This window comes from Chlorocebus sabaeus, chromosome 20 (assembly GCF_047675955.1).
Source record: "Chlorocebus sabaeus isolate Y175 chromosome 20, mChlSab1.0.hap1, whole genome shotgun sequence".
Taxonomy (NCBI): Eukaryota; Metazoa; Chordata; class Mammalia; order Primates; family Cercopithecidae; genus Chlorocebus; species Chlorocebus sabaeus.
The window spans coordinates 9734580-9750228 of record NC_132923.1 but is presented as its reverse complement, the minus strand read 5'-3'; the positions used below and the strand labels follow the sequence as shown (position 1 = coordinate 9750228).

The 15649-nt window shown below is 49.8% G+C and overlaps 2 protein-coding genes across 6 annotated transcripts; one reads left to right on the top strand and one right to left on the bottom strand.

The window, feature by feature from the left end:
• Positions 1–645: 645 nt before the first annotated feature.
• On the bottom strand, positions 646–10361 carry S100A13 (S100 calcium binding protein A13). 4 transcript variants are annotated; one of them, XM_007977063.3, is made up of 4 exons: positions 10158–10361; positions 9519–9634; positions 8348–8561; positions 646–886 (listed from the first exon to the last, which is right to left on the bottom strand). In XM_007977063.3, exons 3-4 carry the CDS (start codon positions 8498–8500, stop codon positions 743–745), a joined length of 297 nt encoding a protein of 98 aa, XP_007975254.1. In that variant the 5' UTR covers positions 8501–8561; positions 9519–9634; positions 10158–10361; the 3' UTR covers positions 646–742. The 4 variants fall into 4 exon arrangements, with proteins under 4 accessions (XP_007975254.1, XP_037853850.1, XP_007975252.1 ...); XM_037997922.2 differs by having other exon boundaries at positions 10247–10361; XM_007977061.3 differs by lacking the exons at positions 9519–9634; positions 10158–10361 and adding an exon at positions 9169–9408.
• Positions 10360–14417, top strand: S100A1 (S100 calcium binding protein A1). 2 transcript variants are annotated; one of them, XM_007977058.3, is made up of 3 exons: positions 10360–10533; positions 12551–12704; positions 14076–14417. In XM_007977058.3, the coding sequence occupies exons 2-3, from the start codon at positions 12564–12566 to the stop codon at positions 14217–14219; spliced, it is 285 nt and encodes a 94-aa protein (XP_007975249.1). In that variant the 5' UTR covers positions 10360–10533; positions 12551–12563; the 3' UTR covers positions 14220–14417. The 2 variants fall into 2 exon arrangements, with proteins under 2 accessions (XP_007975249.1, XP_072864469.1); XM_073008368.1 differs by lacking the exon at positions 10360–10533 and adding an exon at positions 12271–12361.
• Positions 14418–15649: the final 1232 nt, after the last annotated feature.

The following is a 15649-nucleotide window of genomic DNA, read 5'->3' as shown; positions in this document are numbered from 1 at the left end:
CTGTCATCCAACGGACAAACTCCAAGAAAAAGGAAGCACAGCAGGACCATGCAGCTGAGTCCCTGAGTCACCTCTCCTGCCCCACATCTCTGCCTCTACTTTTCTTTTTTCTTTTTCATTTTTCATTTGTTTTGTTTTGTTTTGTTTTCGTTTTTGAGATGGAGTTTCGCTCCTGTCTTCCAGGCTGGAGTGCAATGGTGCGATCTCAGCTCACTACAGACTCCTCCTTCTGGGTTCAAGTGATTTTCCTGCCTCAGCCTCCTGAGTAGCTGGGATCACAGGCGCCAGCCTAGCTAATTCTTGTATTTTTAGTAGAGATGAGGTTTCGCCATGTTGGCCAGGCTGGTCTTGAACTCCTGACCTCAAGTGATCCACCCGCCTCAGCCTCCCAAAGTGCTAGGATTACAGGCGTGAGCCACTGTGCCCAGTCCTCTGCCTCTACTTTTCATATATTCATTTAACCATTTACTGGGCACCTGCTCTGTACAAGACCTGGTGCTAGATGCTGCGGAATGTTCAAAGATGAATAACATTCCCTGTGCTCAAGGGGCTCATAATTTTCAGATCCATCCTCAGGTCAAGAGACAGCTTTCCCACCCTCTGGTCTCAAGAAAAGAAATCAGGATGGCGTGTGAGTAAGAAACATTTGTGTTTCAAGGATGAAGCTTTATTTGAGAAGAGTGCAGTTCTGCTCGGCCCTGACCAGCCCTGCCCTGCCCACCCCCATCCCAGCCAGGTGGCTTTACTTCTTCCTGATCTTCAGGTCCTTCTTCTTCCTGATTTCCTTGGCCAGCTCCCCAATCAGTCTCCAGTACTCATTGAACTTGAGCTCTGAGTCCTGATTCACATCCAAACTCTTCATCTTCTCATCAAGAGAGCCCACATCCTGAGAAGACACCAAAGGAAAGGGTAGAGTTAGAAACTGGGGTTCTTAGGCCGGGCGCGGTGGCTCAAGCCTGTAATCCCAGCACTTTGGGAGGCCGAGATGGGTGGATCACGAGGTCAGGAGATCGAGACCATCCTGGCGAACACGGTGAAACCCCATCTCTACTAAAAATACAAAAAAAAATTAGCCGGGCGTGGTGGCAGGCGCCTGTAGTCCCAGCTACTCGGGAGGCTGAGGCAGGAGAATGGCGTGAACCCAGGAGGCGGAGCTTGCAGTGAGCCGAGATAGTGCCACTGCACTCCAGCCTGGGCGACAGAGCAAGACTCCGCCTCAAAAAAAAAAAAAAAAAAAAAGGAAACTGGGGTTCTTGAGAAAACAGGGAGGGAAGAATTGCCAGCTGCCATTCTCTCAAGGCCCTTCCCTCCGAGAGCAGTGGCACCTGCCCCTTCTCTAAAGAATGAGGCTACAGCCCCAAAACTGCACTGCCACGGGGTGCCTCTCCAAGGAGCACCAACAGAGAGAGGTGGGGGTCCTGAGTCCTAGTGCTTGCCATTGTGTAAATACTTCCACCATGGCACAAACAGGTTGTCACTTAATATAAAGCTGGAAAGAAATGCACACAATCTGCTCTCACCAGCACACTGCTGCAGCTGCTGTGGGATCGGCCCAAGGATTTGCCAGCATCTCGGGGAGATGCTGCAGGGTTGAACCCAGTCTGAGCTTTCTGGGGCCACCCTCCTCTTTATCAGAAAGCTGGAGAAGCTCCCAGTACTTAGCTGCTCATTCGCACAACCCTTGTGTCTTTTCATTTATCTAGCTGGGTCACTAGATCAGGGAAAAGACATGGAGTATCTGGGTTTTTAGGGGGCCCTTGACACGGTCTCTCTCATAGGCCTGTGAAATCAATGGCAACAGTAAACCGGATGTCCTGATCGAAGGACCTGTTGCCAGATAAACAAGCACAACCAAAAAGTTGACTGTTGAACAATAGTTCAACATCAAACCAGAGAAGGGTGCCTCAGGCAGGGTGTGATGTTCAAGATTTGAACTAACATTTGGATGCAGACAGAGAAGACTCACCAAATCTCTAAAGGGAACAAAGCTGATTCACAGAAGAGCTAAAAAGACTTTTTTTTTTTAAATTACAACCACATTTAATTATAAAACACTATAAGCACTGCCAGTGGAAGGCAAGGATGGCTACTGTAATATTATATTGGGGGTGCATTCAATTAGTAAAGATAAACAAATAAGTATTAAGAAGGAAGAAGCAGGAAGGGTGTGGTGGCTTACGCCTGTAATCCCAACACTTTAGGAGGCTGAGGTGGGTGGATCACTTGAGGTCAGGAGTTTAAGACCAGTCTGGCCAACAAAGCGAAACCCTACCTCTACTAAAAATACAAAAATTAGCCAGGCATGGTGGTGGGAGCCTGTAATCCCAGCTACTTGGGAGGCTGAGACAGGAGAATTGCTTGAACCTGGGAGGCAGAGGTTGTGGTGAGCAGAGATCACACCATTGCACTCCAGCCTGGGCTACAAAGTGGGACTCTGTCTCAAAAAAAGAAAAAAAAATACAAAAATTAGCTGGGTGTGGTAGTGCACACCTGCAGTCCCAACTACTTGGGAGGCTGAATCAGAAGAATCCCTTGAGTATGGGAGGCAGAGGCTGTAGTGAGCCAAGATCAAGCCAGTGCCTTCCAGCCGGGTGACAGAGCGAGACTCTCTCAAAAAAAAAAAAGAGCTGTGACAGAAACAAAACGAAGGCCAAATACCAAATACCATATCAGTATCAGTGGGTTCCACAGCCCTGGATTCAACCAACCTAAGACCAAAAATATTTGAAGAAAAAAATCCACAAAATTCCAAAAAGCAAAACTTAAATTTTGCCCCATGCTAAGTACTACGTTGAATCCATGTGAATGAAGTGATGAGTAGGCATTGCATTATGTATTACAAGTAACCTAGAGTTACTTGTAATTTAAAGTATACAGGAGGATGTGCATAGGTTATATGCAAGTACTATCTGATTTTATATAAGGGATTTGAGGCAAGGCATGGTGGCTCACACCTGTAATCTCAGCACTTGGGGAGGCCAAGGTGAGAGGATCGCTTGAGCCCAGGACTTCAAGACCAGCCAGGGCAACATAGTGAGACCCCCATCTCTACAAGAAAGGGACAAAAAAAGGTACTGGAGCATCCAAGGATTTTGGCATCCAAGGGGGTCCTGGGAATAATTCCCATGGATACAAAATGACAACTATATATTTCATATTATACCACAGGGATATTTTTAAAAAAACTTGAATAAATAGAAAATTAGATAAATATATTTTTTTCTTAAAGAGAAAGGCTCAACTGGGTAAAAATGTCAATTTTCCCTAAAATGTATCTTTTATATGATCCCAATTAAACTATTTACAGGATTTTTTTTTCTTTTTTTTTTTTTTTTGAGATGGAGTCTCACTCTGTTGCCCAGGCTGAAGTGCAGTGGTACGATCTCAGCTCACTGCAACCCCTGCCTCCTGGGTTCAAGCAATTCTCCTGCCTCAGCCTCCCGAGTCACTAGGATTACAGGCACCCATCACCACACCTGGCTAATTTTTGTATTTTTAGCAGGGATGGGGTTTCACCATGTTTGCTAGGCTGGTCTCAAACTCCTGACCTCAGGTGATCCACCCACCTCAGCCTCCCAAAGAGCTGGGATTACAGGCATGAGCCACCACACCTGGCTTACAGGATTCTTTTTAACATTATAAAATGTTACTGGCCAGGCATGGTGGCTCACACCTTTAATCCCAGAACTTCGGGAGGCCAAGGCAGGTGGATAACTCAAGGTCAGGCATTCAAGACCAGCCTGGCCAACATGATGAAACCCCATCTCTACTAAAAATGCAAAAATTAGCCAGGCATGGTGACGCATGCCCATAGTCCCAGCTACTTGGGAGGCTAAGGCAGGAGAATCGCTTGAACCCGAGAGGCAGAGGTTGTAGTGAGCCGAGATCACACCACTGCACTCCAGCCCAGCCTGGGTGACAGAGTGAGACCTTATCTCAAAAAAAAAAAATAATAATAATAATAATAATAATAATAAGAAGAAGAAGAAGAAGAAGAAGAAGAAGTTCCATTTCACTCCAAATTATGTAAGCATAAATCAGAAAAAGATACCATTTTCATATCGTAGATTAGCAAAAATTAAAAGCTCAATAATACCCAGTTTGGACAAGTACACAGGCATCACATGAAGTGTGGGTGGCCACATAAACTGGTACAACTTTTTTAGGAGGCAAATTGGTAATAGTCACAAAAATTAAAAATGAAGGCCGATCTTGGTGGCTCAGCCCTGTAATCCCAGCACTTTGGGAGGCCGAGACAGGCAGATCATCTGAGGTCAGTTCGAGACCAGCCTGGCCAACATGGTGAAACCTCGTCTCTACTAAAAATACAAAAATTAGCCAGGCATGGTGGCATGAGCCTGTAGTCCCAGCTACTCAGAGAGGTTGAGCCAGGAAAATCGCTTGAACCTGGGAGGCAGAGGTTGCAGTGACCCGAGATTGCACCACTACACTCCAGCCTGGGTGAAAGAGCAAGAGTCTGTTTAAAAAAAAAAAAAAAAAAAAATTGAAAATGAACATGCCACTTAACCTAATGTTTCTACTGCCAAACATTTACCTTATGTTGTTATTTTCCCACCAGTACGTAGGTATACAAACACGGATATGTGCAAGAAGGAAGAAATGGACATAAGAAAAATTTCCATCAGTAAAGGATTGGGCTGGGCATAGTGGCTCATGCCTGTAATCCCAACCCTGTGGGAGGCCAGGGCAGGAGGATCACGTAAGCCTATGAGTTCAAGACCAGCAAGGGCAATATAATGAGGCCCTGTCTCTACAAAAAAAATTTTTAAATTAGGCTTCAGTTTCCATATATGTGAAATGAGGAATGCGGACTGTGGTTTCTCTTGGCCTCCTTCTAGCTGTGATGGTCTGTGAATCTCCTGGAAGCCAGCTCTGGGTCCAGTCCTGTCTTGGGGAAATTAGACCAGAAAGGCACAGAACATATACAAGAACCCAACAGCATCATCTGATACAAGCCCATACTCCCACTGACACACAGTATCTTTGCTTACCTAATTACATGCACGCACACATACAGAGGCCCTGTCTCTACAAAAAATTTTTAAAATTAGCCGGACATGGTGGCACATGCCTGTAGTCCCAGCTACTCAGAAGGCTGAGGTGGAAGGATCACTTGAGCCTGGGAGGTGGAGGTTGCAGTGAACTGTGATCATGCCACTGCACTCTAGCCTGGGCAACAAAGTGAGATCCTGTCTCAAAAAAAAAAAAAGAGATATCAGTTATAAGCTTATAAGAATGATACAGTGGAGAAGGAAAATTTGACAACACAAGAAAGAGAGGAGTAATTTCAAGAGGAAAGTCTTTAAGTAGGTGAGAGGGGATGGGATCCAGGGCACCGGTGAAGGGTTGGCCTTAGGGGCAGTGACAGATCATTTGCATAACAGGAAAGACTGCTGATTTCAGGGAGGGAGCATGTATAAGTTTCCTGATTGCTCCTATTTTCTTTTTTCTTTTCTTTTTTTTTTTCTTTGAGACAGTCTCCCTCTGTTGCCCAGGCTGGAGTGCAGTGGTATGATCTTGGCTCCCTGCAACCTCTGCCTCCCAGGTTCAAGCAATTTTCCTGCTTCGGCCTCCCAAGTAGCTGGGATTACAGGCGCACACCACCATGCCCAGCTAATTTTTTAAATATGTTTTTAGTAGAGATGGGGTTTCACTATGTTGGCCAGGCTGGTCTCGAACTCCTGACCTTCTCAGTGAATAAACTTCTCAGGAAAAGGGAGAATGTGGAAAGATGTACTGAGCTTTGAAGAGAGAAGACAAATTGTGAAATAATCATCTGAAAGAACTGGTAAATGAATCAACCAGGGAAACCTAGTAGAACCACCAGGCATTGCCAAGGGTCCCTTTTGGGGTCTGTGGTTATAGATTTAAAGTGAGACAAGTCAACAAAGCTGTGCATTTTTCTCCAGCCAGATTCAGCTATCCAAGTGCAGGTGCAGAACAGTGGATTTAACCAGCAAGTTACTACAGGTGAAATGGTGGATTAACTGGGTTGAGAACAGAGAGAGACAGAATCAACAGAGTTAAGGTAGTGATTACAATGAGAAGCCTTAGAACCTGAGGTGAGGAAGAAGGGCAATGAGGACACGAGTGAGAGGGTCAAGAGACTGAAAGTACCTGAGGAGTCAGGGAAGTGCTGGAGTGGAGAAGCTAGAGAGGGGAACAGAACCAGGAGGAGGTCAGCAGATAAAGGGAGACTTGAAATCAAGATTTTGGAAGTGGGGTGTCATTTTGTTAATGACACAGTCTAAAGCATGAACAGAGAAGTGGGATGCTGAGATGCAAGAAGACAAATCTTTCTGGAAATGAGTAGTTGAGAAAATTGAAAGGCCCAGGTGTTGGATGAATTGTCTGTGTGGATGCTGAAGCCACTGAGAATAACAACAGAAGCAGTGACGAGAAGAAAACAGTGAGCCAGGAGCTGAAGAGCTGTAAGGAGTGCAATAAAAAGAATGGCAGGTTGCAGACGAGCTTCCAAGGAACTGGGAACTCTTAGAAAGAAGAAGAAACTAAAATCTAGAGGTAATGCAAAGCAGAGAGGTCACTTCCTACATTTCCAGGCCCAGAGGAAGTTGAATTTAGGAAAAAAAAGTCACTGCTTGACAAGGATATAAGGAATGTTGTCCCTTCAGGAGAGAAACTGAAGTTTCCAGTAAAAAGATGAAAGGAAATGTCTGACGGGGCAAGTGACTCACACCTGTAATCCCAACACTTTGGAAGGCCAATGCAGGAGGATCACTTGAGGCCTGAAGTTTGAGACCAGCTTGGGAAACATAGAGAGACCCCATCCCTACAAGTAACTTAAAAATTAGGACAGGCACGGTGGCTCACGCCTGTAATCCCAGCACTTTGAAAGGCTGAGGGGGGCGGATCACCTGAGGTCAGGAGTTCGAAACCAGCCTGGCCAACATAGTGAAACCCCGTCTCTACTAAAAATACAAAAATTATCTGGGCATGGTGGCGGTTGCCTGCAATCCCAGCTACTCATAAGGCTGAGGCAACAGAACCGCTTGAACCCAGGAGGCAGAGGTTGCAGTGAGCCAAGATCGCACCACTGCACTCCAGCCTCGATGACAGAGTGAGATTGTCTCAAAAAAAGAAAACATTAGCCGGGCAGTGTGGCATGTGCCTGTGGTCCCAGCTACTTGTGAGGCTGGGGCAGGAGGATTGCCTGAGCCTGGAAGGTCAAGGATGCAGTGAGCTGTGATCGCACAGTGGCTTGGGCAACAGAGTGAGACACTGTCTCAAAAAAAAAAAAATCTGAGAAGTTAGAAGTTGTAGGGGATTTTGCAGATGAAAGACCATGAGTTTCAGAGACTCACTGTGTTCAAGGAGTCCACATTCACACACTTCAATGTGCCTGTGGATTTTCAGAAAAGACGTAAAACAAACTGTCAACAGCCTGAAATGACCAGGCCTCTTCGAGCCCAGAGGCAATGAAATTTAAGACCTGACTCCAGCCTGTGAGTGGGAGAGAAGGAATGACTCTGTCTTACACCCTAGTAAGGGGATGCCCATAGCGAGTGGGAAGTCTTCACAGATGCATCCCACAGACCCCCTACACTGACATCTATGACTCCATGAATTTGGCTGTGTTTTCATTTTTGATAAGCCCCTTTCCACTGCTAGGCCTCAGTTTCTCTATATGTGAAGTGAGGAACACGGACTGTTTTCTCTTGGCCTCCTTCCAGCTGTGACAGTCTGTGAATCTCGTGGAAGCCAACTCTGGGTCCAATCCTGTCTTGGGGAAATTAGACCAGAAAGGCACAGAGCATACACAAGAACCCAACAGCATCTTCTGATACAAACCCATACTCCCACTGGCACATAGTGTCTTTGCTTATCTAATTATATGCATACACACACACACACACACACACACACACACACACACACACTAGGCAAGAAAACCAATCCCAGCACTTTGGGAGGCCAAGGCGGGTGGATCACCTGAGGTCAGGAGTTCGAGACCAGCCTGGCCAACCTGGTGAAACCCTGTGTCTACTAAAAATACAGAAATTGGCTGGGTGTGGTGGTGCGCACCTGTAATCCCAGCTACTCAGGAGGCTGAGACAGGATAATCACTTGAACCCTGGAGATGGAGGTTGCAGTGAGCCAAGATTGCACCACTGCACTCCAGCCTGGGCAACAGAGTCAGACTCTGTCTCAAAAAATAAAAATAAAAATAAAACCTGCAACCATTTATACATGCAGCTACCCACATCCTTTCTTGTGGTCACATTATCGTACTCGGCACCATCACATCCTAAACACAGTGTCCCATAATCACCGTCTCACAAAATCTCAGTCCCAGACCTCTGCCTACCTTGAGCAGATGGGGCAACTGCTGGGTAACCAGCTCCTTGAACTCGTTGATGCTGAGGCTATCCTTCCGGCCCTCCTGCCTAGCAAAGGTGAAGAAGGTGGTGACCACGGTCTCAATGGACTCCTCTAGCTCTGTCAGTGGTTCTGCTGCCATTAGGACCCTGAGGCCAAAGCTGATGTCCTCAAGGGGCTAGCTGACCTTTGTCAGGGCTGACCTGTGGAACAGAGAAGGAGCAGAGAGGGAGAGTCAGAGAGCCCCAAGATGCAGGAATGGTTCAGAAGGCCCCTGCCTTGGTGTTACCGCATCAGGTCTTGGCCTGGAGAGGGCATTATAGGGAAAGAGGGAGAGGACAGGGGTTGAGCTTGGGGCAGCAGACCAGACAACAGCATCTCAGTTTAGGTGGGGGCAGAAGATTCGGATCCAGAAACCCCCTCTTCTGTAGGTCTCACAATCTGGGCTCCTTTTTAAATGTCTGTGGCTTAGGGACCCCTCTGTGGTGATGCCTCGATCTGGAGACCTCTCAACTTGAGAGGAGGTTTTCAGTTGAGGGTCCTTCCTGGAGTCCTTCGAGTCTGGTGGCCCCTCTGTGGCGTGTCTGTCTCAAGAGTCCCTTCTTGTCTCACCCAGCCTCACAGGTCACAAGGTTGTTTGTCTCCAAAGCTTGTTTATGTTGGGACCTGGTCTCCAGCCACTCGCATCTGCCCACACACACTCTGACCGCTTCTCCCAGCAGAGAAGCACAGGGTCTGGCAAATGTCCCCTGTGGTCAGAGCTGGCTCCGCCTGAACAGACCCATTTTCTCTGCCGGGATCCACCCTTACCTCTCTCCTCAGGGCAGCAGGGCAGAGTGCTGAACCCAGGACCCCACAGATCCTCCCCGCTCCTGTCTCCCCATCGGGAGATAAGGGTCCTGGAACGGGGTGTCTCTGACTCCCTGCCCCACGACGGGTTTAGTACAGGCACTCACAGCCCCCTGGGGTGCGGTGGGTGGGGCTGGAAGAGGCATTCTCTTTTCCGTCCACCCGGTCACGCACTCTGGCATGCACTGTTGCTCGATCATCCAAAGCTGCTTCCTGAATTCCTGTCTGAGCCAGCTCTGGGGGAGGGACCTGGGAGCCCCGGAAGAAAAAATGATCTCCAGGCTCCCTCCAGGGTCGGCAATGAGACTTACCGGGCAAGGAGATGGGGTAGAGCGAGCTGGAGTCTCAGGGCTGAGGTTTATAAGCAGCAGGGAAGGAGGAGAGAGCTGCTTACAAGCCCGGAGGTGTCAAATTTCCGTGGTGGATTCTGAAGACCAGAGACAGTCCAATCAGGCCTCTTGCCCTGAACCCTCAGGCCTGGACCTGGGCTCCCTGCCAGCCACATGAGCGCCCCCACTTGGTCAGGGAGAGGAGCTGTCTGGACAGATTTCATTCAGCAGGGGTCCCAGGGTCCTAGTCCTTTCAATACTGGGGGCTGCTGCCACCACACCCCACATCTAATCAGGAGTGTGTATGCTGAGGGGGGAAGAGGGAGAAAATCAATTGAGGGAGCTCAACACTGAGAGGCCCAATCTGAGACATACACGGAGGTCCCTTAGAATGAAACCCCACAAAGGATGCTATAGCCCAAGATCCCTCAGAGAACCCCAGGCTGAGGCCCCACACACAGAGGGGGATCCAGGTTGAGACCCCCATAGAAGAGTCCTGGATTGAAATCCCTCTGTGAGTTCTCAGACTCCCAAGACTAAGTTACTCACTGAAGGTCCTCTCAGTGAGGCCCCATGGAGGAGCCACAGACTAAGACCCCCTCAGCAGAATTCCCCCCTTACCCGGGTCAACCAGCACAGTCAGCTGCAAGTACTGCAAAGCCCGGTTTGGGGTGAGACAACCAGTATCCCTCCCAGGACCTCCTTCCCACCTCTTTCCCCTGCACCATCCACTGCTGCCTAAAGAGAAGGGAACGGGGCAAGCAAGGCTGGGAAAGAGACAAGGGCCGCCTGTTCCAGCCCAGGAGACAGAGGGCGCCTCTGTCTGCTCCTGGCCCCTTGCCCCACAGGGTGTTCGTCTGTGAAGGGGTGGAGTCGGTGGGGGGGTCAGCGGGGGAGGGACTGTTGAAGACAGGTCTCCACACACAGCTCCAGCAGCCACATTTGCAGCCTCGGCTATCTGTCCAGAACCTGCTCCCGCCTCAGGCCCAGGCCGACGGTGAGTACCCTGCCCCACCGGGCTAGTCCCTGGCCTGCCAGCTTCTGGGAGAGGGGTCTTCAGAAGGGCTCCAAGAGGCTGGGGACCATAGCACTGTGGGGCACTAAGGATCTGGGAGGAGTGAGTCAGAGTGAGGGCAGTTTGGGATTTGGGGGAGACGGGGTTTGGAAGGTGGTGATGAGAGACAAATGAACTGAAGGTCGGAGAGAGAGCTGGCAGCTCAGCAAAGGAGGAAGTCAGTGGGGAACCCACCAAGAGCTTCCTGGCCACCTGGCCCTCCCACAGGGAGCCCTCAAGTCCCTGCCAAGGCCCCCTCTGTCTCCCAGGTGTTGGGAAGGGCCCCAGCCCTCCCCTGCCTTGCCTCCTGTGGGGTAAGAAGAAGAGAGCAGATACAACAGCTGTTTCTGCCCCCACCTCTCTTACCAGCCTTAGTCTCTGCCACCCCCACTCTGCCTTGCCAAGAGCTCAGGTCTCTGGGGAGTCTGGGGGTCGCAAGACAAAGCTCCCAAGATATGGGGAAGTGGGGGATGGAGGGTGCTGTACCCCTTCCCAACGCTACCTCCACAGGACCTCCCCTTTCTCCTCCTCCCCTTTTTGGCCCAGACCTCTTGACTCCTCTTTCCCCCAATTCTTTCCTCTTTGTTTTCCCATCTGCCCTGCCCCCAAGTCCTCTCAGAACTGCCACCACATAAAATCCCAGGCTGCTCTAGGGCTCCAGGCGACCTCCAGCTGCCCCTCTGGCATGGAGCAGGTAATCAAGCCACCAGCATCCCTCCCTCAAGCACCCCTTATCCCCTCATCAGCCACAGCTTGGGTTCCATCTCCCCCATGTCTCTGTGACAACCGCTTCTCAGGTCCGGAGTTCAGATGACACTCACAAGGGCCCCATTGAAGAACTGGGATGTCATTCGATCAGGGGCCATTGTCCAGCCCCCTAGGCCTGGGGAAGGATGGGGACATCTGATCCGAGACACCTGAGCTGCCCCCCTGGGGTTGCGGAAGGCCAGACTGTCCCAGGGCCAAGGGAAAGAGGCCCCCCTTGGCAGTCTTCTCTCTCAACAGACCCCTCCTTTCTCCTTTCTTCTCCTACTCTCTCCCAGCCCCTTGAACTCAAAGGACTGCATGCTCTCAGCCCTTTATCCCCCCCAACACATACCAGCCCCATTCCCCTTGCTCCCACTATCCCCAAATCAACCAGGAGTGAGCAGTCGCAGGGACAATGCCTGCAGGTCTCCTCTCCCCTTCCCTGGGAACCCTGGCTCCAAGGAAAAGGCTCAAACATTCCTCTCTCCCCTTCTGCCACCCACCAGATGGAAGGGATAATTTTGCAGAAGCAATGGGAGCATACCCCAGAGAAGCCAAAATGACATGTTCAGGGGAGAACAGAGTTGAAGGACCAAAAGGGGCCCCCAGCTGCTGACAGGAAACTCAGAGTCAGTGAGACCTCCCTCCCCTAGAAGCCTTAGGCCACCCACCCACTGGGGCTGCCACCCCCTCTACCAGGCTGACCGAGGGTACCAGACTGACTTCTTGCTAGGGGTGGGCAGCAGAGGGAAGGCTGTAGTGGACACCCCAGCCCACCACCCTCAACAGCAGAGCTTGGCTATGCTAGGCAGGCAAGGTCCAGGGTAAAAATAGAGCCAGAGGAAGCATGGCCTCTTCCTGTGACCACCCCTGCCTGCCCCACCCTCCTCAATCCCTGCCTGGGCAGCCACTGCAGACATCTACCACAGGCCTCTGGAGCCAGCCCAGCTCCAACTGCTCTCTCTCCATGCCCTAACCCTGATTCCCTTTGGCTGGGGTACAGACTGAGGGACACGGAGAACAGGTCTGCATTTAGGTCTGCTGGGGTCTCCCTCACATTGTAAAATCTCAGGGAAAGATCAATTGCAGTTGGGCTTTAATCCCACAGTTATTTGAGCTGTCAGCCAAGGCCAGGCCTGAGGGCTCCCCTCACCTAGACGCTGGTACTCTGGGCCTGGTCCTCAAGGCTCACTTCCATGATGGGGGTGGGTAGGTGCACTGCTGCAATGGGCTCTGAGCTGGAGACGGCGATGGAGACCCTCATCAACGTGTTCCACGCCCACTCGGGCAAAGAGGGGGACAAGTACAAGCTGAGCAAGAAGGAGCTGAAAGAGCTGCTGCAGACGGAGCTCTCTGGCTTCCTGGATGTAAGTACAGAGTGGTGGAGTGGGAGTGGAGTGGGTGAAGGTTGGGGGAATGGGGTGGGCACCCCCTTGCTCTCTCCCCACCCCACCTCCAGCTCAGCCCAGCCTCCTTCTTTCCTTTCTCAGGCTTCTCTCCTGGATTTTTCCAGGCTCCCCTACACCAGCTGGGTCAAGTCAAAATGCCCCGGTTTATTGATCACCAATATGTTATTGATCACTATAACAAGTGTTAGGCCCTGTGTAGATTCATCAGTAATAAGACTCACAGACTAGAAGGGAAAGATTGATAATTAAAAGTAAACCATGAACTCCAGGAAGTACACAGAGCCTTAACAGATGTGCCAGAAAGGGTTATGAGAGATTATTAACCTGATTGAAGTGAGATGGCTTTCCTGAAGAGGTAGCACTTGAGCCATGGATTTCCATGGGAAGATTATCTACGTAAATGCAGACATTTTAGGAGGAAGTAACTGAATGAACAAAAGCACAAGAGAAAGAAGAATGTGGAGCATGCCAGTAGTTTTATTCCACTGGCATGAAGGATATAGAAAAGTAGGCTGCAAAGGCTAACCAGGGCCACAAAGTAAAGAAGCCTCAGGATATGGTAGAAAGTGCATCAGTTTAGGCCGGGCATGGTGGTTCACGCCTGTAATCCCAGCACTTTGGGAGGCCGAGGCAGGTGGATCACGTGAGGTTGGGAGTTCCAGACCAGACTGACCAACATGGAGAAAACCTGTCTCTACTAAAAATACAAAATTAGCCAGGCGTGGTGGCGCATGCCTGTAATCCCAGCTATTCGGGAGGCTAAGGTAGGAGATTGCTTGAACCCGGGAAGCGGTGGTTGCAGTGTGCTGAGATCACACCATTGTACTCCAGCCTGGGCAACAAGAGCAAAACTCCGTGTCAAAAAAAAACAACAACAACAAAAGAAAGTGCACCGGTTTTGAGGTTTTATTGGACTGGGTTCAAATTCCAGCCCTGCTACTTTCTAGCTGTGGGACTTTGGGCATATTTATTTAACCACCAATTACCAATTTGTTTCTTCTCTAGAATGGAAATAATGAAACATACCTCACGTTATTTGTATTAGAATTAAATTAGACAGTGCTTGTAAAGCTCCTAGCGTAGTGCTTGCTGTATTGTAGGCACTCAACATACGGTAACTGATGTTATTATTATTCATTCTGCCAGGTGAAAGAGCTTATGCTGTAGGCAACAGGAGCCCTCAAGAGTTTTGAGGCCCAAAATAGTCCCATAATTCAGTGCAGTTCCTCTTGCTCATCTCTGCCTCCTTCTCCTCAACCACCCCCTTGCCTCTGACTCAGTGCTGTACCCCTCCCTATACACCTCCCTCTTCCTCTCATCCCACCACAGGCCCAGAAGGATGTGGATGCTGTGGACAAGGTGATGAAGGAGCTAGACGAGAATGGAGACGGGGAGGTGGACTTCCAGGAGTATGTGGTGCTTGTGGCCGCTCTCACAGTGGCCTGTAACAACTTCTTCTGGGAGAACAGTTGAGCAGACAGCCACATTGGGCAGCGCCCTTCCTCTCCACCCTCCCAGATCTGCCTCTTGCCCCTGCTTCCACCTCATTCCACTTATCCCTCTCCATAACCCCAGCCCTGCCCAGCCCACCCACACACACACCAAGGGCGCAAGAGTAGCGGTCCAAGCCTGCAACTCATCTTTCATTAAAGGCTTCTCTCTCGCCAGCCATCCGATGTCTGTCTCCTCTGGGATCTGGAAGTGGGTGGATCCCACTTCCCTTATTTGGGGAAGTGTCTTATTTAGAAAGAGGTCAAGGTGCATTACATCTTCCTACTTGAGGAAAGCTCAAGGTCCAGGAATGTGGGGGTTCAAGGTTCCAGTTGGAAGTCGAGGAGACATCACCTTCTCAGCTATAAAACCAGAGGAAGAAAGAATCTCCTTTCTTTCTTTCTTTCTTTCTTTTTTTTTGGAGACGCAGTCTGGCTCTGTTACCCAGGCTGGAGTGCAGTGGCACGATCTCGGGTCACTGCATCCTCCAACTCCCGGGTTCAAGCAATTCTCCTGCCTCAGCCTCCCGAGTAGCTGGGACTACAGATGCCTGCCACCATGCCCAGCTAATTTTTTGTATTTTTAGTAGAGACGGGATTTCACCATGTTGACCAGGATGGTCTCGATTTCCTGACCTTGTGATCTGCCTGCCTCGGCCTCCCAAAGTGCTGGGAATACAGGCGTGAGCCACCGCGCTTGGCCAAAATAATCTTCTTTCAATCAACAAACATTTACCTAAGTGGTAGTGTGTGTAAACACTATGTAGGAACTGAGGCTCCAGCATTAAGCAAAATAACCACGATCCTTACCCTCACATGGGCCTTACACACACACACACACATACACACACGTGCCAGTGCCAGGAAGGAAAATGAAAGGGTCTTCACGTGCCTATGGGGCGGAGAAAGGGTGGGCAGGGACAGATGTGTCATTCTCTCATTACTCAAACATATGCACACTGTATTGTGCACATAGCCATTAGAAAAATCCCTTATTGAGGCCTGGCATGGTGGCTCACGACTGTAGTCCCAGCATTTTGGGAGACAGAGGTGGGCACATCACTCGAGGTCAGGAGTTAGAGACCAGCCTGGTGAAATCCCATCTCTACTAAAAATACAAAAATTAGCAGGGCGTGGTGGCACGCGCCTGTAATTCCAGCTACTCAGGAGGCTGAGGCAGGAGAATCGCTTGAACCTGGGAGGCAGAGGTTGCAGTGAGCCGAGATGGTACCACTACACTCCAGCCTGGGTGATAGAGCGAGACTCCATCTGCAAAAAGAAAAAAAAGAAAGAAAGAAAAGAAAGAAAAGAAAGAAAGAAAGAAAGATCCCTTAATTGAGCAGGACACATAGCTCATGCCTATAATCCTAGGACTTGGGAGGCTGAGGTGAGGATCACCTGAGCCCAGGAGGT

Bases quoted from the DNA above. Each gene is read 5' to 3' on its own strand.
- S100A1 (XM_007977058.3), top strand. From the start codon at position 12,564: ATGGGCTCTGAGCTGGAGACGGCGATGGAGACCCTCATCAACGTGTTC. The intron at 12,705-14,075 runs GTAAGTACAGAG...ATCCCACCACAG, and splicing joins AGCTCTCTGGCTTCCTGGAT to GCCCAGAAGGATGTGGATGC.
- S100A13 (XM_007977063.3), bottom strand. From the start codon at position 8,500: ATGGCAGCAGAACCACTGACAGAGCTAGAGGAGTCCATTGAGACCGTG. The intron at 887-8,347 runs GTAGGCAGAGGT...GTGTCTTCTCAG, and splicing joins AGTTGCCCCATCTGCTCAAG to GATGTGGGCTCTCTTGATGA.